We start from the raw sequence: 17227 nt of genomic DNA on the forward strand, positions 1-17227 counted from the left end.
TGTTACTGACCGCTGAAGAAGACGTGCTACCTGCGTCGAAAGCATCAGAGATAGTAGTTTTAATTCGGCTGGATTAGACACAGGTTTCCTGCCAACGCTCCCGGAAGGAGTTTTGCGCTTCTAATTTTCTTCTTTAGAATTACATAATAAAAATTCATTAGAATGGAATCTTGGAATACAATTTCATTGAATTAAAAGCCATTAAATTATGTAAAATATTTCAAATAATTATTTCTCATGTAATTTACAGCATTTTTAGAGCTTAAAAAAACTACGTAGTTGACGTAGGTACACGTAGGTTTATGCGTTAATTAGAAGTCTTTCAGTAAAATGTGTATTTTATTTATAAGACATAAATCATTGGTAATTATAATTGTAAGTAGAATCACTCAATACTTGTTCTTGCACCATTGCATGAAATAGGGAATTCTCATCAGCTTGAAGAATTCTCGGATGGCCACTCTCAACAATCTCTCCGCCATCCATGACAAATATCCTGTCGGTATTTTGAAGTCCACTAAGTCGGTGAGCAATATAAATTACAGTACTACTCCTAAAGGCAGTCCGAAGAACAGAGCGTATTGCAATTTCACTTGCTGCATTGAGGTTGGCAGTTCCCTCGTCGATACACACCACTTTGGAGTTTTTCAGCAAGGCCCTAGCCAGGCTGAGCAATTGACGTTCACCTGCGGAAACATTTGTTCCACCGGGAGCAATAAAACCACGCAAGCCACCAAGACCATGGACTAGAGGAGCAGCAAGGCATGCCGATATAGCACTCCATATTTCTGAATCGAAGTGCACTCGCCTCGGATCGAGATTATCTCGAACGGTGCCACCAAAGAGGAATGGTTCTTGTGGTACTACAGCAATTCGATTCCGTAAAACACTGAGCGGTAGCGTAGCAATATCAACGTAGTCAATTACTACTTTACCAAGTGTTAATGGTGCCACTCTCATTAGACTAGCAATGATGGAGCTCTTTCCAGCTCCAGTACGTCCCACAATGCCAACAGTTTCAAATGAGCTCGTTTCAAAGGAGACACGTTTCAGGGCTGGTGGTAGGTGATCTCGATACTTCATGACTGCATTATCAAAGCACACTACACCCTGGCATGGCCATCCAAAAGGTGGATCAATACTCCCATTTGCGTTTACTTCTCCCTCGAGCTCACAGTACTGACTTACTCTTTCCACAGCAATCAATTCTTGTTCTGTCTCCGCTAATGCATTCAGTACTCCACCAAGGAGGCTCGTGATTGTTAGTGCATATGAGATGGCAAGCCCGACAAAACTTGGATTTGTTTCGTGGGCCGATGTTAGAGCCGCAAGAATACCAGCTCCACCAACAAGAGCTGCACCCAAGAATTGAAGACGTAATGCCAACCACTGCTGGGCTGCGCACGCTGTTAATTGCGCACGTGTACTCTCTTCCACCTTCACGAGAAAGTCCCGCCTGAAGCGTCCAGATGCTCTCATGGCACGAATTGTGGTCATACCCTGAAGGGTTTCCGTAAAGTGTGCATACAGTGGTGATAGGGCATTGCTACTTAGACGTTTTATATCCCGCGATGCGTGCCTATATCGTGACTGAAGATTTATGTAGATTGGACATAGTGGAGCAACAAGAAGAATCAACCATGGCAAGGCTATAAGCGTAATGATAATAGCACCGACAAGTCCAAAAATTTGTGCTAGAAGTATGTTGAAGATAAATGGAAGTGTGTCATCGATGGTATAGGTATCCGATGAAAAACGATTGAGAATCCTCCCAAGGGGTGTTATATCGAAAAATTGGAACTTTGTAGCAAAGACCTTCTTCAAAAGTTTTCGATGTACATGTGTAGCTGCTCTGATACCGGCATAGGCAAAAAGAAAAGCTCTCACAAGGGTAAAGACGGAATTTGACGATGCTAGTCCTGCGTAAATCCCTAGAAAGTATCCAAGGGATGGATTTTCCGTGGTGTTTGTCGTATATTGGGATACCCAATGAGCTAGCCATACATCTGACACATTTCGAGACACCTGCATGAGCGTAATGGCAATAAAGACGGCAAATGCAACGGAACCCGACATTGCTTTCCAGTAGGAGAAGATAACACTTGATCTAATAGTACCATATTCACGAGTTTCTTCCATCATGATACTGTCTACACTCTTCTTGTCATCTTCAGTGGGGTATTGCAGTTGGACAGATGTAAAGACATTCTCTGATGCATTTTGAAGATTCACATCAACATCGCCATCGCTTAATTCATATTCACTCATTAGTTCACTTTGTATTACTTTACCGCCGTTGACATTAAATATCTGATTGGCATGATGGAGGAGGACACGATTTTCCGTAACAACTATTCGTGTCTTTGATGCCAAAAGTCCAAGGAGGCAATGTTTGACGATGTGTGCAGCCACATGAGCATCTAGTGCTGAAAGGACGTCATCGATGAGATAAATGGCTTTATTCTGGTACACAGCTCTAGCAAGGGCTACACGAGCTCTCTGGCCACCAGATAGAGTGCGACCACCTTCACCAACTCCCACGAGATCACCACCTAATTGTGTGAGATCTTCACTTAGGGCACATGCACTAATCACATTCTTGTAGCGTTGCTCATCGAACACAGAGCCCCACAGGATATTCTCCCTAATGGTACCCCTCTGAAGCCATGGAGATTGAGCCACATATCCAAATCCTGAATTTACATCTTGAATACTCACTGTACCACGAATGAGATTCATATCTGCAATTATTGCTCCGAGAAGGGAACTCTTTCCACCACCAACGGGCCCTTCTAGGCACACCAATTCACCTTTTCTCACCGTTAAGGCCACATCTTCAAGTTGAAAGTCTACAATATCATTTAGGATTATCTCATTGCCATCGCGTCGACGATTGTATTCAAAAAAGAATGTTGCATCTTCAATGTCCAGCACTACAGGACGTTTCTTGCTCTGATTAGTTGTATTCTCAACTGGTGAGTAGAATTGTGTAAAGTCAATATTGGGTAGAGACATAAGTTCTTGCACACGTTTCAGTGATACCCATGCTTCCGTAAGGCCATTGAGTACCCATGGAAATGCATTAAGAGGGCTAATTAACATATTCAACAGTGCCACACTCGTGTACGTTGTTGCTGGACTTAGGATGTTCCCAGTCAGAACGGACATTCCGAATGTTAGCAAGCACATAAGAATTGGCGTTGTCGCCCAGAAGTAAACGCAAACAGCATCCAAATATTTGCGTTTTGCCAGGTATCCTAATTCTGATTTGCGTAATTCTTCAATTCGCTTCACAAAAATATCCTCCCAAGCGTATAGTTTGATCTGCTTTGCACCTGCGAGAGCTTCTGAACATAGCGATACTCGAGAATCTTTTGCCGCCATGAGTCCTCTGCTTAGTTTGGCTATTTTAACTGCTAACCAGCGATTGATGGGAATCAATGATACGGCAAAAATTACCCCAGCTACAAATGCTACACCAACTTGTGTATAGAGTAAGTAGAGTGTTGTAAAAAGTTGAAAGGGTATGCTCCAAAATGAATGGAAACTAATGCAGGAATTTACAATACGATCCGTGTCCGTTGACATGAGATTTAAGATGTCAGGTCGTGCATTTTTTAAGCCATGTGCCTCGAGAGATTTTCGATAAATTGCCGTGACTATTGCAACACGCATCCTCATTGTAATTAATGATATTCTCCAGTTGAAATGAACGCCACTAAGAGCAGCTATAATTTAAGTTTAGATTACAGAAGATTTAGAATGTTGTTGTTGATAATAAACTCACCGATAATGGCACTTCCAAAAAGACCAAATGCGTAGAGGAATGGCGAAGTTTCCGATGAATCTGAATTTTCTTTTCCAATTAGGCCACCCAGTAGGAGTGGTCCAGCAAAACCAGATATATCCCCGAGAAATCGCAAAAGTCCAATTGTATAGAATTCGCGACCAAAGGATTTATGAAGGGCCCAGAAAAGTGTCTTGGTTTGATCGATGCTCTTTTGAAATTTTTCCGTTATCGTCACAATCGACAGGCACTCGGGGAGATCAAAGAGATCTTCAACTTTTCTCAAAGCACCCTGTACTCCTTTGTCAATGAGATCATTCACCCAGTAGAAGAGGATGCGCGAAATGCACGTTACACCATCTTGAGCTGGACCAAGGGAGGATTCTTCGAGGTTTTGCTGAAAACGTACATATCTCGTGCTGAGAAGTGCTTGACGTTCTTCTTCATCCTGATTGAGACGCGTAACTATTCTGCCCTGACCACTTGGTATTAGTGTTAGTCCGTAGAGTAATTGGAAAATCATAGCGAGTAGACGCCAGCCCCAAAATGACTTGTTAAGACCCTCCTGTAGCCATGTTATGCTGAGGACGAAAGCAAATGCCCATAGTACGGTAATGATGAGGGGTCCTCGAGAATTTTCACTCCCACGCTTCCGAAGAGAGAGTAAGAAGCCCAAATGGACAAACCATGTAATGCATTCAAAGCACGCCACAAGGATATCAATTGGCCAAATGGTTAGATGGTTGTAGAAATAGAAATACATCCTTGCTGCTGGAAGAATTCCCAGGGCTCCCACAATAATAATTCTTGCACGGATTGTCCATATTTGTGTGTTTGTACGGATAACTCTGTAGATTTGACGTCCAAAATGATAAGCTGAAGCTATTGCAATAAAGATAAAAATTATGATTTGAAGACAAATTTGCTGACACTCGTCCAATGTGTTGGTTCCTCGTTTTTCTAGGGGACACATTTCAGTCCAAATCCATTGCCACGATGGTATTTTCAAGTTTTCCTCCTCCATTTTACCAGACCTAAAACATATACAAGAATTGAAAGAAAATGTAAAACACTACCTCAGCCACATATATTATGATTAATACAGGGGAAGAACTATATGACTCACAGAATGTAGTAACGTAGTAGTATTAAAAAGCGATATCAAAAGTCGCGATCTCATTACTTGTACTCCCAAATTCTGGGATAACCTCACAAAAAGGCGCGGGATGTTTTAGCGCCAAAAATTAATACACTTTTCCGTCACCTATGGCGCCCCTGTAGCAAAAGTTAAGTGAAATTTTGACGACGCATTGGTTAATAAACATTGTACAAATTCTAATTCATTTTCACTGGATATTTTCACCATATCTTACATAGATAATTAGGTAAATCTATATAAAATACTTTATACACAAACTACTCGTACTATTGATGCACAATAAAAGTATTTTACATTGGTGATATTGGACAGAAAAATTGATAAAAATAAAGTCCTGTCAAAATTTATGAGAGCTTTTAACACTGCTGGCGCTAGTTTCGCTTCTTGCAATTTTTGCAAACGTAAGAATTTTTTAACCCTTAAAAATCTTAGATTGGTATAAAAAAATAATTTTATTAACAACTGTGAGAACCGTGATATCTAACGCATTTCAAACCCTACACATTCCAGACAGTCTCACTGTTATATTTAGTGTTTTTACCAATTATTTTACTTACCTGATGAAAATGGAAATTAAGCTTTCGAAACATCATGCCGTAAGGAACTGCGAACATTAATTATTTTATTTTTATTTTTAGATAAAAAAAATCATAGACGGTGAGTAAATGGACCTCCTACCATAAAATATAAGGATGGAAACGCAAAATACTGAATATATGGATAATTTGCGTCTCAAGATAATTCAGAATATCTGTACGAATGATAAAGTTTTTTTCAAGAGTCAGCAAATTGACGATCCCGATTTAACGGCTGATGAGAAAAAGGAAATAGTCTTGGATTTGTTCAATAAGAAAGACTCCATATTTTTGAGTCGTTTTGGGAGCTACATTAACAATGAATATTTGATATATTTCGAATTAAAAAAATACACAGGAGATGAGGAATACATAATCAGGCAGCATTTAGAGAAACTTAAGCGCTGGCATAAGAATCGTAAAGTTGAAATAAAGAATCGACGGTATGCTGCTATGCAAAAAATGATTTCAGACAGCACATACTTCACAGAGACGGAAATGATGTCCAGACAACCATTGCTGTATGATCAACTTGTTGGGCAGTACCTGAGTGAGGAAGAAAAGAAATCGAGAGATACAAGAGATAATTCAACTCTACTTAATGTTCTCTTAAATGGGATGGATGATGAGGCCTACAATGAGAAGTTAGCTGATGAAAGGAAGTTTCAGGATGAGAATTCCTCATCGAATTCATCAGATGCATCTTTCCCGGTAGAAAGAGTTCTTTGGGGTGAATTCACCGATGAAGCTCAATCAACTTCTAAGCCTCGACAAAAATGCATAACACGTACCGAGAGGGATCTTCTGAAACAAGAATTTGTTGGGATAATGTATACAAATTTCCTCGAAGGACATGATAAGGAATTTGATTACACAACAGTAGATGATAATGCAGACTACGATAACGATGTAATACGATCTCATGATGAGGAGGAGAAATATTTTGATGGTGATGACGATAATATTTCTGAATCTGAAAGAATGCAAGAAGATGGCCAGGAAACACCAAGTGAGGATGAATTGGATATTTATATGGAGCATTTGCAGCAACATCCATCAGTACAGAAACAAGTGTAAATTGAGTAAAAAAAAAGGCATTTTTATTACTTAAAAAAAATTCTAAATTACAATCTTCCGCGTCCACGGGATCTGGGAAAGCCTCCTCTTCCTCTCCCTCGAATAACTTTTCCGCCGTTTGCAGGTGGACTCTTGGGTCGTAGGGCTTCAATTCGATCGGTACATCCGGTTGTATTGTTTTCAGCAAAATAACTTGCATACAGTTCATTGTTAAAATTGGAGTTTGTAAGTTCGGGACCAATGGTTAACCATCCAGGACGAATGCTGGAATCACGACCAAAGATGTGAAGACGCCTCCGACCGAGGCAAAAATGTTCGATGATATGGAAAATTTCAATTGGTTTCTCAAAGCTACCAAATTCCTCCTCTTCCGATATAATCAAATCAATATCCACATTAGCGTGAATAAAGTCTCCGTCTGTGGATCTTCTCACAGTGCCCTTGATTCCCATCAAGCAATGCTCTTTGGTTCGTTGAAAAACAGCTTTCGATTCGAGGATTTTTGAGTGACCCGGATTGTTGATGTTTGTGCGTATCCACGATATATCTTCGCATCTGCGAAAGCCCCATTTTCGCAAGCAATTGCGACCCATGTCTAACCCTTCGGAACTGCCACACCATAGAAAAACAAAGCTACGATGTGCTGCCAGTTCACCTATTTCTAAATCAATGATCTCCTCCCATGACCAAAATGATCGACTTGTACCGCCGGCTACACCAGCTCCGCCTTTTGCATATTCCTCCAGGGGAGGTTCAATGAGGATCACATCGAACTTTGTACCCAAACTCTTCAAATCCAACACTTTCATGTCTGCCTGTAAGTACATCGGTGGAGTAGCTGTTTCTGCAATAAGTTCATCCTTCAGGCGAATTAATTCTCTCAGTTTAGGATATTCTTCGAATCTATCTGCCAATCCGACATCCCGAATAAAATTCTGTGGCCTCTGTCCAGTATCTACAAAATGTTGGCAGTAATCATTATGTGGATTTGATGATTGTGTTCCCTGAAGAGTAAATAATGATACTAATTAACAAACAAATTAAAAAAAAAGATCAACAACAAAACTGACCTTCAGAAAGGTAGATGAATCTCGATAAAATAAATTTTCTGTTTGTGATTTCTTTGTTGAGGACGGCTTATCATCATCATCTCGAGCATTTTTTGGTGAAGATGTTTCCTCAACTTCTGCTGTACCCAGAATATACTTCAAATCCTCCACATTGGGAACGCCAAGCTGATGAAAATGTTAGAAAAAAAAATTATTTTTAGAAAATTATGCCACTAAAATAAGACATTTTTATTCACTTACAGTTTGGGCGAGAAGTCGTTTTCGTTTCTTTGACCTTTCTTTTACACTTTTAAGGAGATCACCCATTGTATTTTCACAAAAATAATGTTTATTTGGCTGGCAGTAAAATAAACCGAGGAGAAGAAAAACAGGCTATGTGACATCAAAATGACGTCCGGTCCGAAAAATTTTGACAGATAAAAGAAGAAGAAAAGGAAAGCCATTTTAATGTTTCTTCCTTGCTCGTTCGCACAAAAAAAATATTTCTCATGTTTCTCAGTTGCTTAGAGTGGCAGTTTTTCGTGATTTTCTCACATTTTCTAGCTTTTTTTTCAATTAAATGTGTTTTTCTGAGCTCAGGGTAAGGGACGACATGTTAAATGGTATCAATAAATAATTAAAATCACGAAAACGAAGTTTTTAAAGTTTTTAGAAAAAAATGCACCAGACAGCGAACGGCGTCAAAAGCACCTTTTCCCAGGAAAAACGCGTTTTCTATAAAAAAGTACCGGAAAACAAAAATCTTAAGCACAAAGGAAACGGAACTGCGAAAGGAATATGTATCTTCGATGAGGAAAATTGTATTTTTGCCAAAAAATGGAAATTCGAGCCAATACATTATTTAAATTAAAAATGTTCGTTAGAAAATTGATAGTGATTATCGCTGAAGAAAAATCCCAAAGCCCCGGAAGTCCATCAGGAGCCATTTGATAGCGGAAATGAGGTCGGAAAATTGCATCAAGGTCGGAAAAAATGAAAAATCCAGCCATCCTATTTTTTAAATCACAGAAAAATGAGTTTGAAGGGAAGCCGAACAAGTGATTTCTTTGATCATGGTTGCAAATGGGTTAATAAACTTTTTACGTTAAAAGCATAAAAAACAATCAATCAATCATATTCAAGTAATGATGATGAGCAAAATAATTTAATTTTTTTAGTTGTTATACAACTCTGGAATGTAATGAAATTCTTCTTTTTTGTAATTCATTTCAGTCAAGATTAAAAAATGATTAAAAGTAATTTTATACAATTAATTAAAATGAAATTCATAAAAGAATAAGAAGGATATGAAATGCCTTCAAGGATTAATGAAAATGTGATTGAAATCATATTTTGCGAAAATCTCTTCGTTCAGAACAGCTTTGAGTTCATTTTCAAACGCTTTGGTGTTTGCCGCAAGAAAGTCATTTTTGGGATGTTTCTATTGGGAGGAAAATTTGTTAATATCTTTAAAAGAAATTCTTATTTTATCTTTTAGTTACCTTCAAAAATGATTTTGCATCATACACAATGTCTGCAAGATCCTTGACAATGGCTGACACGGTCAAGTAGCTGCCCTTCTCAATGGATGTCATGATCGTCTTGGTGTCTTTGCAAGTAAATGCAGAATTTACGTACTCGGGCACCTATAAAAAGAGAAGAAAAACATATTTTGTTAAAGAAAAAAGTGATTAAAGTAAAGATTTTGAACTTACATAGTTCTTTGTGAAGTTCTTGTTGAAGAACAATGAAGCATCCTTCATCTCATAGAGCTTCGACAGCAAAATCAGAATCAACATGTCCTCATGATTGAGTTGATCACCTTTGAATTTATTACTCAGGAATGACGGTGGCTTTTCATTAGTATTTCCTGTCTCAGCCGCTCTGGATGACGTGAGGATTTTCACAGGCTTTTCCGATTTCACGAAGTTCTTCTGGTGGAATACATTTTGCTCCCACATGAGTAATTGCTCTGGATTGAGTTTCTGATTTGAATTGGTCGTTTGGAGAGGATTGTAGACTCCAGTACGAATGTAGCCACCATCTGGGACTGTATCAGCCTTGGGCTCATTGGAGTGACCTGTGAGAAATTTTATAACTGAAGATCCTTGATTTAGATCTTCGAAGAAATCATCTTCCTTTGATTCATCAGAAAGATCACCATGTTTCTTTCCATTATCCCTCTCCATTTTCTTTCCATTCGATCCAAGACGATTCTTTTGGGTCTGCACCAAGTTGTCCAATTTCTCGAAGGAATCTACGAGATTCCCAAGAAAATCAGTCGTAGCCTCTTGCCATCTGAAGAAGCTGTCGTCGAATCCTCCAGAGCAGGATTCCTTAACTTTTTTCAAACCTGGGGGGACATCGTACATGTATCCCTTGACAATAATCCAGGCATTCACGATGCGAGTGAATGTAAAAATCATATCTTTAACAGCCCATGCAATTCCTTGGGAATTGATATTGGCCAAAACGCTGTCAGAGCGTACGAGATCTTGCTTGAGGCGAGCACAGAGGCTATCAATTTTCTTAAAGCACGGCCGATTCTTATGATTGTGAACAATATTCTCAGCAATATCGCATCCTTTTAGTGCCAACCTCGTAAATTGTTCAACTGTAACTTCCTTTCGATAGGACAATCCTCCGCGAGCATTTTCAGCATCTCCTTTCACGTTATAGCTATATTTAATCCAGAAAAATGTAAAATTGGATTTTTTATGTGTTACGTTTTATTCTTATTTATTAAGAAAAAAAGATTTTCTTTAGTTAAAAAATCAATTAGAAAAAAAGAACCAAAAAAATTTAAATAATCAAAGAAAACTTAATTTCTTTGTTTTTTTTTTAATTTAAAAATAAATTATGATTTGGTGAGAAAAAAATCTAAAAGCAATCTTACAAATTGTCACCAAACGATCCATAGTTGGGCTGATTGTAGTAAAGTGGCAAGGAAATGGCGAGAGGTGCTATGGGAGCAATGGGCATAAAATTATGTCCTGCTAGCTGGGAGAATGGCATACGCGATGGAAAATCATTCGCTGTCGGTGAATTCTTTTTATCCGGCATCTTAGAACTCATCTTGATGAATTTTCTCCACAATATGCTGCAATATTAAATGCAAATTGAGGTGACTCAGCCATGAGTGCATGGCCCCGGGCAGGAAATGGCCATCGAGACAATTATGTGGGTGTTGTGAGGAAAATTGTAGCACGTGGACGCCGTTTTTCTCACCACGTAGTGCATTATGATTTATTCTTTAATTAGTACCATATATTTGCTAATAGTATTTATGTCTTACCTCAAGAAATCTTCCAAAAGCTGTAGCTGAGGTGAAAATGTGCGATGATAATGGCAGAAGAAAAGACAAATGAATGTCAGTGCACATTTTCACGGCCTCCTTGGATGGTGATCTTGGCGGAAAAATTTTCTCAAAGTGAAAAATCAATTTTATTTTACTTCTCGATTTCTTAGAATTTTTATTAAACTCTTTTTAACTATCCTCTCGTATAATCAAACGTTTTTTTTGTAGGTACCTCTCTATACTTGAAATAATGGCAGTTGGTGGAAAATTTTATTCCATTAGTTTAATCTTTTTTTGTGAAAGAAAATAAAGGTTCTAGAAGATTTTTCTTTTTAAATATCTGATAGCGGAGCTTTAGAATATATTATACAACATCTCTAATTTAAAGCATAAAAGACGATTTTTTAATGCACAAAATAGGCATTAATATTTTAAAATATAAGACTTTCATTATATACAACGCATTTTAGGTAAAATATTAGTTGGTGTTCCACTTCGTGGCCAACACCAAGTATTGTAATCGTCGGAAAAACCGACCACCTCATATCGGGCTCAAACTTGGTATGAGCACGTTTTAGACATCCCACATTACGAAAATGGTGGTGGAAAATTTTTGATCCGGCCGGCCTGCCGGTGGTCCAAACTTTGCCTTATATCTCGAGAACAGTAACAGATAGAGACTTCGGGTTTAAAGTTTTCTATAGAAATATGGGTGTAAAATTTCATTTTTTCGCATTTTCAGAATCCAAGATGGCCGCCAACCGCCATTTTGAAATACCGTTAACTACTTACCTTATAGTTAGAGGTCTGAAATTTTAGTATGTTGTATAGCTCAGTGAGATGTTTTCATCAACAATTCATACTTGACGATCGGTCAAGCGGCTTAGCAAATATGGCGGCCTCGGCGGCCTAAAGCAAAAAGTGTTTTTTCGATATATCTCGAGAACGGCTTGACCGATTTTAACAATCTTGGTATCAAATGAAAGGTTTTGTGAAGCCCTACAACTGTCTAGAATATTTCAAATTCCAAAAACATCCGCAAGAGGCACTAAATTCAAAAAACAAAAATTGCCTAACTTTAAGGGGCAATATCTCCGAATCCCCATCATCGATTTCTTTTAAATTTGGATATATTGTAGCCTGACTTAATATCTATCACCAGTCCGAAAATGAAGAAAATCTATGTCGCCGTTTAGAAGATATGGCCATTTGAAAAATTCTTGAATTTGAAAAGTTCTAAGAGCCATATCTCTTGAACGTCTTATCCGATTTTGCTCAATTTGGTATCAAATTAAAGGTTTTGCAAAACTCTACAACTTTCTAGAACATCAGAAACCTCTAGAACCATTTCTTGAGGACAAAAAGTGCAAAAAACTGTTTTGGTGAAACAAATATCCGCCATTTTTGTTCTAGATGTAACCTTGAAAATTATTGAAATTTATGTCAATTTATAGCCTATTTTAATACCTTTCCAAAACTAGTCAAGAATTTTCTGTAGGTCTTATAGAACTTCAGATATGAGCATTTTTATCTTTCATATTGACGAATTTCATAAAAAAAATCAACTTTGCCTACTAATTCTGCTCACAAATTAAATTACAACGCATAGACTGACCCATCCGCGTTGTGGTATACCAACTCTAATAACTGGACGCGTTATGATTGACTTTTTTTTTAAATCAGTAAAAATTGAGTCTGAAGGGAAGCCGAAGAAGTGAAGCGATTTCAGATTTCTTTGATCATGATTTCGAATTGGATATAAACTTTTTACGTTAAAAGCATAAAAACAATCAAATGGGCTGAAAAATGTTCCAGTAATGATGATGAGAAAATAATTTATTTCATTTTTTTAAGTTGGTTTACAACTCTGGAATGTAATTAAAATTCTTCTTTTTTTAAATTCATTTCAGTCAAGATTAAAAAAAAATGATTAAAACTAGTTTTATACAATTAATTAAAATGAAATTCATAAAAGAATGAGAAAGATATGAAATGCCTTCAAGGATCCATGAACATGTGATTGAAATCATATTTTGCGAACATTTCTTCGTTCAGGATAGCTTTGAGCTCATTTTCAAACCCTTTGGTGTTTGCCGCAAGAAAGTCATTTTTGGGATGTTTCTATTGGGAGGAAAATTTGTTAATATCTTTAAAAGAAATACTTCTTTTATCTTTTAGTTACCTTCAAGAATGATTTTGCATCATACACAATGTCTGCAAGATCCTTTACGACAGCTGACACGGTCAAGTAGCTGCCCTTCTCAATGGAAGTCATGATCGTATTGATGTCTTTGCAAGTAAATGCAGAATTTACGTACTCGGGCACCTATAATAAGAAAAAAACATATTTTGTTAAAGAAAAAAGTGATTAAAGTAAAGATTTTGAACTTACATAGTTCTTTGCGAAGTTCTTGTCGAAGAACAATGTAGTATCCTTCATCTCATTGAGCTTCGCCAGCAAAAACAGAAACAAAAAATCGTCAAGATTGTAAAAATCATTCGCTCTCGGTGAATCCTTTTTATCCGGCATCTTAGAACTCATCTTGATGAATTTTCTCCACAATATGCTGCAATATTAAATGCAAATTGAGGTGACTCAGCCATGAGTACATGGCCCCGGGCAGGAAATGGCCATCGAGGCAATTATGTGGGTGTTGTGAGGAAAATTGTAGCACGTGGACGCCATTTTTCTCACCACGTAGTGCATTATGATTTATTCTTTAATTAGTACCATATATTTGCTAATAGTATTTATGTCTTACCTCAAGAAATCTTCCAAAAGCTGTAGCTGAGGTGAAAATGTGCGATGATAATGGCAGAAGAAAAGACAAATGAATGTCAGTGCACATTTTCACGGCCTCCTTGGATGGTGATCTTGGCGGGAAAATTTTCTCAAAGTGAAAAATCAATTTTATTTTACTTCTCGATTTCTTAGAATTTTTATTAAACTCCTTTTAACTATCCTCTCGTATAATCAAACGTTATTTTTTTGTAGGTACCTCTCTATACTTGAAATAATGGCAGTTGGTGGAAAATTTTATTCCATTAGTTTAATGTTTTTTTTTTGTGAAAGAAAATAAAGGTTTTAGAAGATATTTCTTTTTAAATATCTGATAGCGGAGCTTTAGTTTAGAATATATTATACAACATCTCTAATTTAAAGCATAAAAGACGATTTTTTAATGCACAAAATAGGCATAAATATTTTAAAATTTAAGACTTTCATTATATACAACGCATTTTAGGTAAAATATTTATTTTTAGTACGATGATAACGGGAGAACGATTCACAATATTTCTATATACTTTTTTTGCCTATTAGAATGATTACTTTTTATTATATAAATATTTTCCTCCGAGAATGTATTTGTATGCATTTCAAATTGATTTATCAACCAGAAATGAGACGAACTTTGATAGCCTTTTGGTCTTTTACTAAATCTTATTTTGTAAACACGCACAACTTGTGCTTCATAGATGTGTACAGTAACTTTTCCACTAATTATGCGCTATATGTATTCCTAAAGTAGTTCGACAGCATTTAAGAAATAAAATTATATCGGCATCTCGGGATTGGGGGTAAGAAAAAAAATAAAAGGTTTCATAGATGTGGCGCACCAAAAAAAATTACCCTCGAGAAAAAAGTAATGCTACAGTAGCAAGAAGGAGCCCAAAGGCTCCACTGATGCTCCTCATTGATAGAGCTCCATTGCAGTTGTCTGACGAGCAAGCACATACTTCCAAGCGACCTCCGAAGCCGGACCTTTGATAACATTTGTCCTGCAAAGGCAAAAGATCATTTTATGATGGAAAAAAAATTATATAAAAAAAGTTTTTTCTTAATCATCACTAATATCTATAGTTTTTATTCTAATTCTTCCTATCTAGGATCATCGAAGGTCATTTTACGTAAGTTTTCATTATGACTTAATACATTGTTATATATAAATGACCTTATTATGCTTTTTTTTAAGCAAACCAACCGTTTCATCTTATTCCAAAAGAACAAAATAATTCAAAAAATGTTTTTCATTTTTTTTATATTGTGGGATAGCTCATAAAATCTCTTATTACCGACGACAGTTTTTTTCTGAAAATAAACTTTTTATTTTATTGCGAGTTTAGTTTGTACTTTAAAAACTTTTTATTAAAATAAAAAACGGAAATTTTTATGACCACAATAGTAAAAAAAAAATTTTTTTGTACACATCAGTGTAATAAGAAAATGCGCATTCATCATAAAATAAAAATAAAATAGAAATCTTTATCTGCTGTTCATATTTGTTTAGTTTAAATGAACTTGTATGTAGTTTATATAGATTACAAAATGATGTGGTGTTCCACAGCAGTGATTAAATTACATAAAGGAAATAAAGCAAGTATGTAGTATACCTTGTATGAGGATGAATCCCAGCCACATCCACGAATTACGCGGCTATCTGGAGGCACTGTAAATGAAAAAAAAATGAGATGACAATTTTTTTTTAATTGCTAATTAGCCAATTTTATGTAAAGTAAAAGAGAACTTACGGGTGTTGACTGAGAACTCAATGACTTGAGTGATTTTTCTGCAAAAAGTATATGCGACCCCGTGTTTGTGGTCACCACATTCAATTGAAAGCTCATCTGGCGGGATGTCCTGAGCACAGCGGACGTCTGTGTGACTGTTGCACTCATAGCAACGGATTGCAGATCCTGCGGAAATTGTGAATCATATGAGAGGGGGTGTCGATTGAAATCAATACGGATGTCGCGTGAGGCTCTCAGTTCATCAAAGAGAGCTTCAAGTGAGATTTTTCCCCTCAACCGAATGGGAGTCTCGACTTGCGCACTGTGCCAGGAATCAATACAAAAAGAATCACAATTTCCTGAATGGTAGCAAGGAGAGCAGAAATGCGAGAAAGCTCTCAAAATTACGAGAAAAAAAAAGATTTTTTTAGAGCTGCGATGCTCATTATTCCTTATAAATTCGCATTGATTGAAATTGAGATGATCTTTTGTAGTTCAGGTAATTTGGGTATATAAAATAGTGAGTCCTTGACCTATTTTATGTGTTACTATATTAAATTTATTCCAGTCTAGCACTTTGGAGAAGTGAAAATTTCTGCATATAGACAAGAGAGATACTGCCCTGATATAAATTCATGTGGCAATTACCATATTTACGAACTCATAACACAATAATCTCCACTTCAATTCATTAGAAGCAATTTTGTTAATTAATTCCGCGTTGAACACTCATCATTTCCCTTTTTGTGACACTCCATAAAAGGTCAAGAAGGGTCCGAACTTACACTGTATCAGGATTTTCTATTTTCACATTAATTTTCCCAAATGATAAAAAAATATTCTTTTTTAAAAAATCTCACCTAATTTTGCAAAACACAGTACAGTGAACAAACTTATGAGGAAAATTTGTCGAATTGCCGCCATAATTCTCAAATTCTTTTTCTTTTCCTTCGCGGATATGGGGAGAAAATATAAAATCACTTTGAGGACTTCACTGAATATCCCTTTGCACTACTGTGTGAATTTAGGTCGAGAAAAATCCTTTTTTCGTTTCGTTTTTTTTCGATTTAGGAGTACTTTTCCCAAAGAAATGATTTTTCTTGGGGTGGAAAAGTCCAACGAAAAAGAGATGAGCACTGGGATGCTGCTCTGCTTCTGAACACTTCACGAAGAGAAACGATACTATCGCATCTCCGCGCGAATAATGTTGGTCAAATTTGAGCGCACATGAACACTACGCAGGGAGAGCTCCAATGCTCTGTTAAAATCATCATTGTGTGGGACTTTTTAGTAATGTAGTGGAGACATTATTTGCGCGCCACTCTCTGGATACAAAAGAATCCTCCCTGACACTCCTTTTCACATGGTATATCACCTTTTTCTAGACTCCATTCGCATTGTGCTCCCATTAATTTATCGCAGATCGGAGGTTTTTCATTCACGCCAACGCTGTACGTGCAAACTCTGGTTTGGCCAAATTAACCGGATGGGATACATTATGGCCAGTTAAACGGAATACAATGTGCTGCGTTGAAAAAAAAATTACATACCACAAAATTAATTCATTTTCCAATACATCACGCGATTGTGGAGGAATTCTTCTTCAAACATCCCACATACAGAGGAGCTTCATTCACTTGTAATCCTTCTTTAAGTTTATTATTTGCACTAATGTGCAGCAATTTTCATTGTCAAATAGAGGTTTTGCATTGATAACACACATGTGTTATCTCCACTGATCTTATTGGGATCTTAGAAAAATTTTAATTTATC

General features: G+C 36.9%; 7 protein-coding genes and 1 long non-coding RNA gene across 9 annotated transcripts in view; 2 read left to right on the plus strand and 6 right to left on the minus strand.

Moving 5' to 3' along the window:
• LOC129789442 (uncharacterized) overlaps positions 1 to 17227 on the plus strand; it is an 885568-nt gene that overhangs the window by 655088 nt on the left and 213253 nt on the right. The gene's annotated exons all lie outside the window — the stretch shown is intronic.
• Positions 1 to 17227, minus strand: part of LOC129789347 (uncharacterized) — a 69046-nt gene that overhangs the window by 16910 nt on the left and 34909 nt on the right. The gene's annotated exons all lie outside the window — the stretch shown is intronic.
• On the minus strand, positions 207 to 5266 carry LOC129789298 (ATP-binding cassette sub-family C member 10). The gene is made up of 4 exons (XM_055826007.1): positions 5161 to 5266; positions 4914 to 5062; positions 3788 to 4821; positions 207 to 3728 (listed from the first exon to the last, which is right to left on the minus strand). The coding sequence occupies exons 3-4, from the start codon at positions 4809 to 4811 to the stop codon at positions 358 to 360; spliced, it is 4395 nt and encodes a 1464-aa protein (XP_055681982.1). The 5' UTR covers positions 4812 to 4821; positions 4914 to 5062; positions 5161 to 5266; the 3' UTR covers positions 207 to 357.
• Positions 5065 to 6638, plus strand: LOC129789422 (coiled-coil domain-containing protein 97). 2 transcript variants are annotated; one of them, XM_055826233.1, is made up of 2 exons: positions 5065 to 5172; positions 5585 to 6638. In XM_055826233.1, exon 2 carries the CDS (start codon positions 5639 to 5641, stop codon positions 6596 to 6598), a length of 960 nt encoding a protein of 319 aa, XP_055682208.1. In that variant the 5' UTR covers positions 5065 to 5172; positions 5585 to 5638; the 3' UTR covers positions 6599 to 6638. The 2 variants fall into 2 exon arrangements, with proteins under 2 accessions (XP_055682208.1, XP_055682209.1); XM_055826234.1 differs by having other exon boundaries at positions 5081 to 5347.
• Positions 6600 to 8066, minus strand: LOC129789398 (N6-adenosine-methyltransferase non-catalytic subunit). Its single transcript, XM_055826196.1, has 3 exons — positions 7909 to 8066; positions 7669 to 7833; positions 6600 to 7602 (listed from the first exon to the last, which is right to left on the minus strand). The coding sequence occupies exons 1-3, from the start codon at positions 7972 to 7974 to the stop codon at positions 6646 to 6648; spliced, it is 1188 nt and encodes a 395-aa protein (XP_055682171.1). The 5' UTR covers positions 7975 to 8066; the 3' UTR covers positions 6600 to 6645.
• Positions 9122 to 13581, minus strand: LOC129789496 (uncharacterized). Its single transcript, XM_055826331.1, has 2 exons — positions 13338 to 13581; positions 9122 to 9293 (listed from the first exon to the last, which is right to left on the minus strand). Exons 1-2 carry the CDS (start codon positions 13485 to 13487, stop codon positions 9135 to 9137), a joined length of 309 nt encoding a protein of 102 aa, XP_055682306.1. The 5' UTR covers positions 13488 to 13581; the 3' UTR covers positions 9122 to 9134.
• LOC129789511 (uncharacterized) lies at positions 12764 to 13265 on the minus strand. The gene is made up of 2 exons (XR_008750465.1): positions 13128 to 13265; positions 12764 to 13066 (listed from the first exon to the last, which is right to left on the minus strand). It is a non-coding gene; the product is annotated as an uncharacterized LOC129789511 (long non-coding RNA).
• Positions 13855 to 16503, minus strand: LOC129789479 (uncharacterized). The gene is made up of 4 exons (XM_055826306.1): positions 16315 to 16503; positions 15476 to 15640; positions 15338 to 15393; positions 13855 to 14725 (listed from the first exon to the last, which is right to left on the minus strand). The coding sequence occupies exons 1-4, from the start codon at positions 16376 to 16378 to the stop codon at positions 14573 to 14575; spliced, it is 438 nt and encodes a 145-aa protein (XP_055682281.1). The 5' UTR covers positions 16379 to 16503; the 3' UTR covers positions 13855 to 14572.

This window comes from Lutzomyia longipalpis, chromosome 2 (assembly GCF_024334085.1).
Source record: "Lutzomyia longipalpis isolate SR_M1_2022 chromosome 2, ASM2433408v1".
NCBI lineage: Eukaryota > Metazoa > Arthropoda > Insecta > Diptera > Psychodidae > Lutzomyia > Lutzomyia longipalpis.

What these genes read in the sequence shown, in the direction of transcription:
- LOC129789298 (XM_055826007.1), bottom strand. Translation starts at nt 4,811, where the DNA reads ATGGAGGAGGAAAACTTGAAAATACCATCGTGGCAATGGATTTGGACT. An exon ending in TTTTGGAAGTGCCATTATCG is followed by an intron (nt 3,729 to 3,787) that starts GTGAGTTTATTA and finishes CTTAAATTATAG; the next exon opens with CTGCTCTTAGTGGCGTTCAT.
- LOC129789422 (XM_055826233.1), top strand. Translation starts at nt 5,639, where the DNA reads ATGGAAACGCAAAATACTGAATATATGGATAATTTGCGTCTCAAGATA.
- LOC129789398 (XM_055826196.1), bottom strand. Translation starts at nt 7,974, where the DNA reads ATGGGTGATCTCCTTAAAAGTGTAAAAGAAAGGTCAAAGAAACGAAAA. An exon ending in AACGACTTCTCGCCCAAACT is followed by an intron (nt 7,834 to 7,908) that starts GTAAGTGAATAA and finishes CATTTTCATCAG; the next exon opens with CTTGGCGTTCCCAATGTGGA. An exon ending in ATTCATCTACCTTTCTGAAG is followed by an intron (nt 7,603 to 7,668) that starts GTCAGTTTTGTT and finishes TTTACTCTTCAG; the next exon opens with GGAACACAATCATCAAATCC.
- LOC129789496 (XM_055826331.1), bottom strand. Translation starts at nt 13,487, where the DNA reads ATGAGTTCTAAGATGCCGGATAAAAAGGATTCACCGAGAGCGAATGAT. An exon ending in AGAACTTCGCAAAGAACTAT is followed by an intron (nt 9,294 to 13,337) that starts GTAAGTTCAAAA and finishes CTCTTTTTATAG; the next exon opens with GTGCCCGAGTACGTAAATTC.
- LOC129789479 (XM_055826306.1), bottom strand. Translation starts at nt 16,378, where the DNA reads ATGGCGGCAATTCGACAAATTTTCCTCATAAGTTTGTTCACTGTACTG. An exon ending in ACTGTGTTTTGCAAAATTAG is followed by an intron (nt 15,641 to 16,314) that starts GTGAGATTTTTT and finishes CAATTTCCGCAG; the next exon opens with GATCTGCAATCCGTTGCTAT. An exon ending in TGAGTTCTCAGTCAACACCC is followed by an intron (nt 15,394 to 15,475) that starts GTAAGTTCTCTT and finishes TTTCATTTACAG; the next exon opens with TGCCTCCAGATAGCCGCGTA.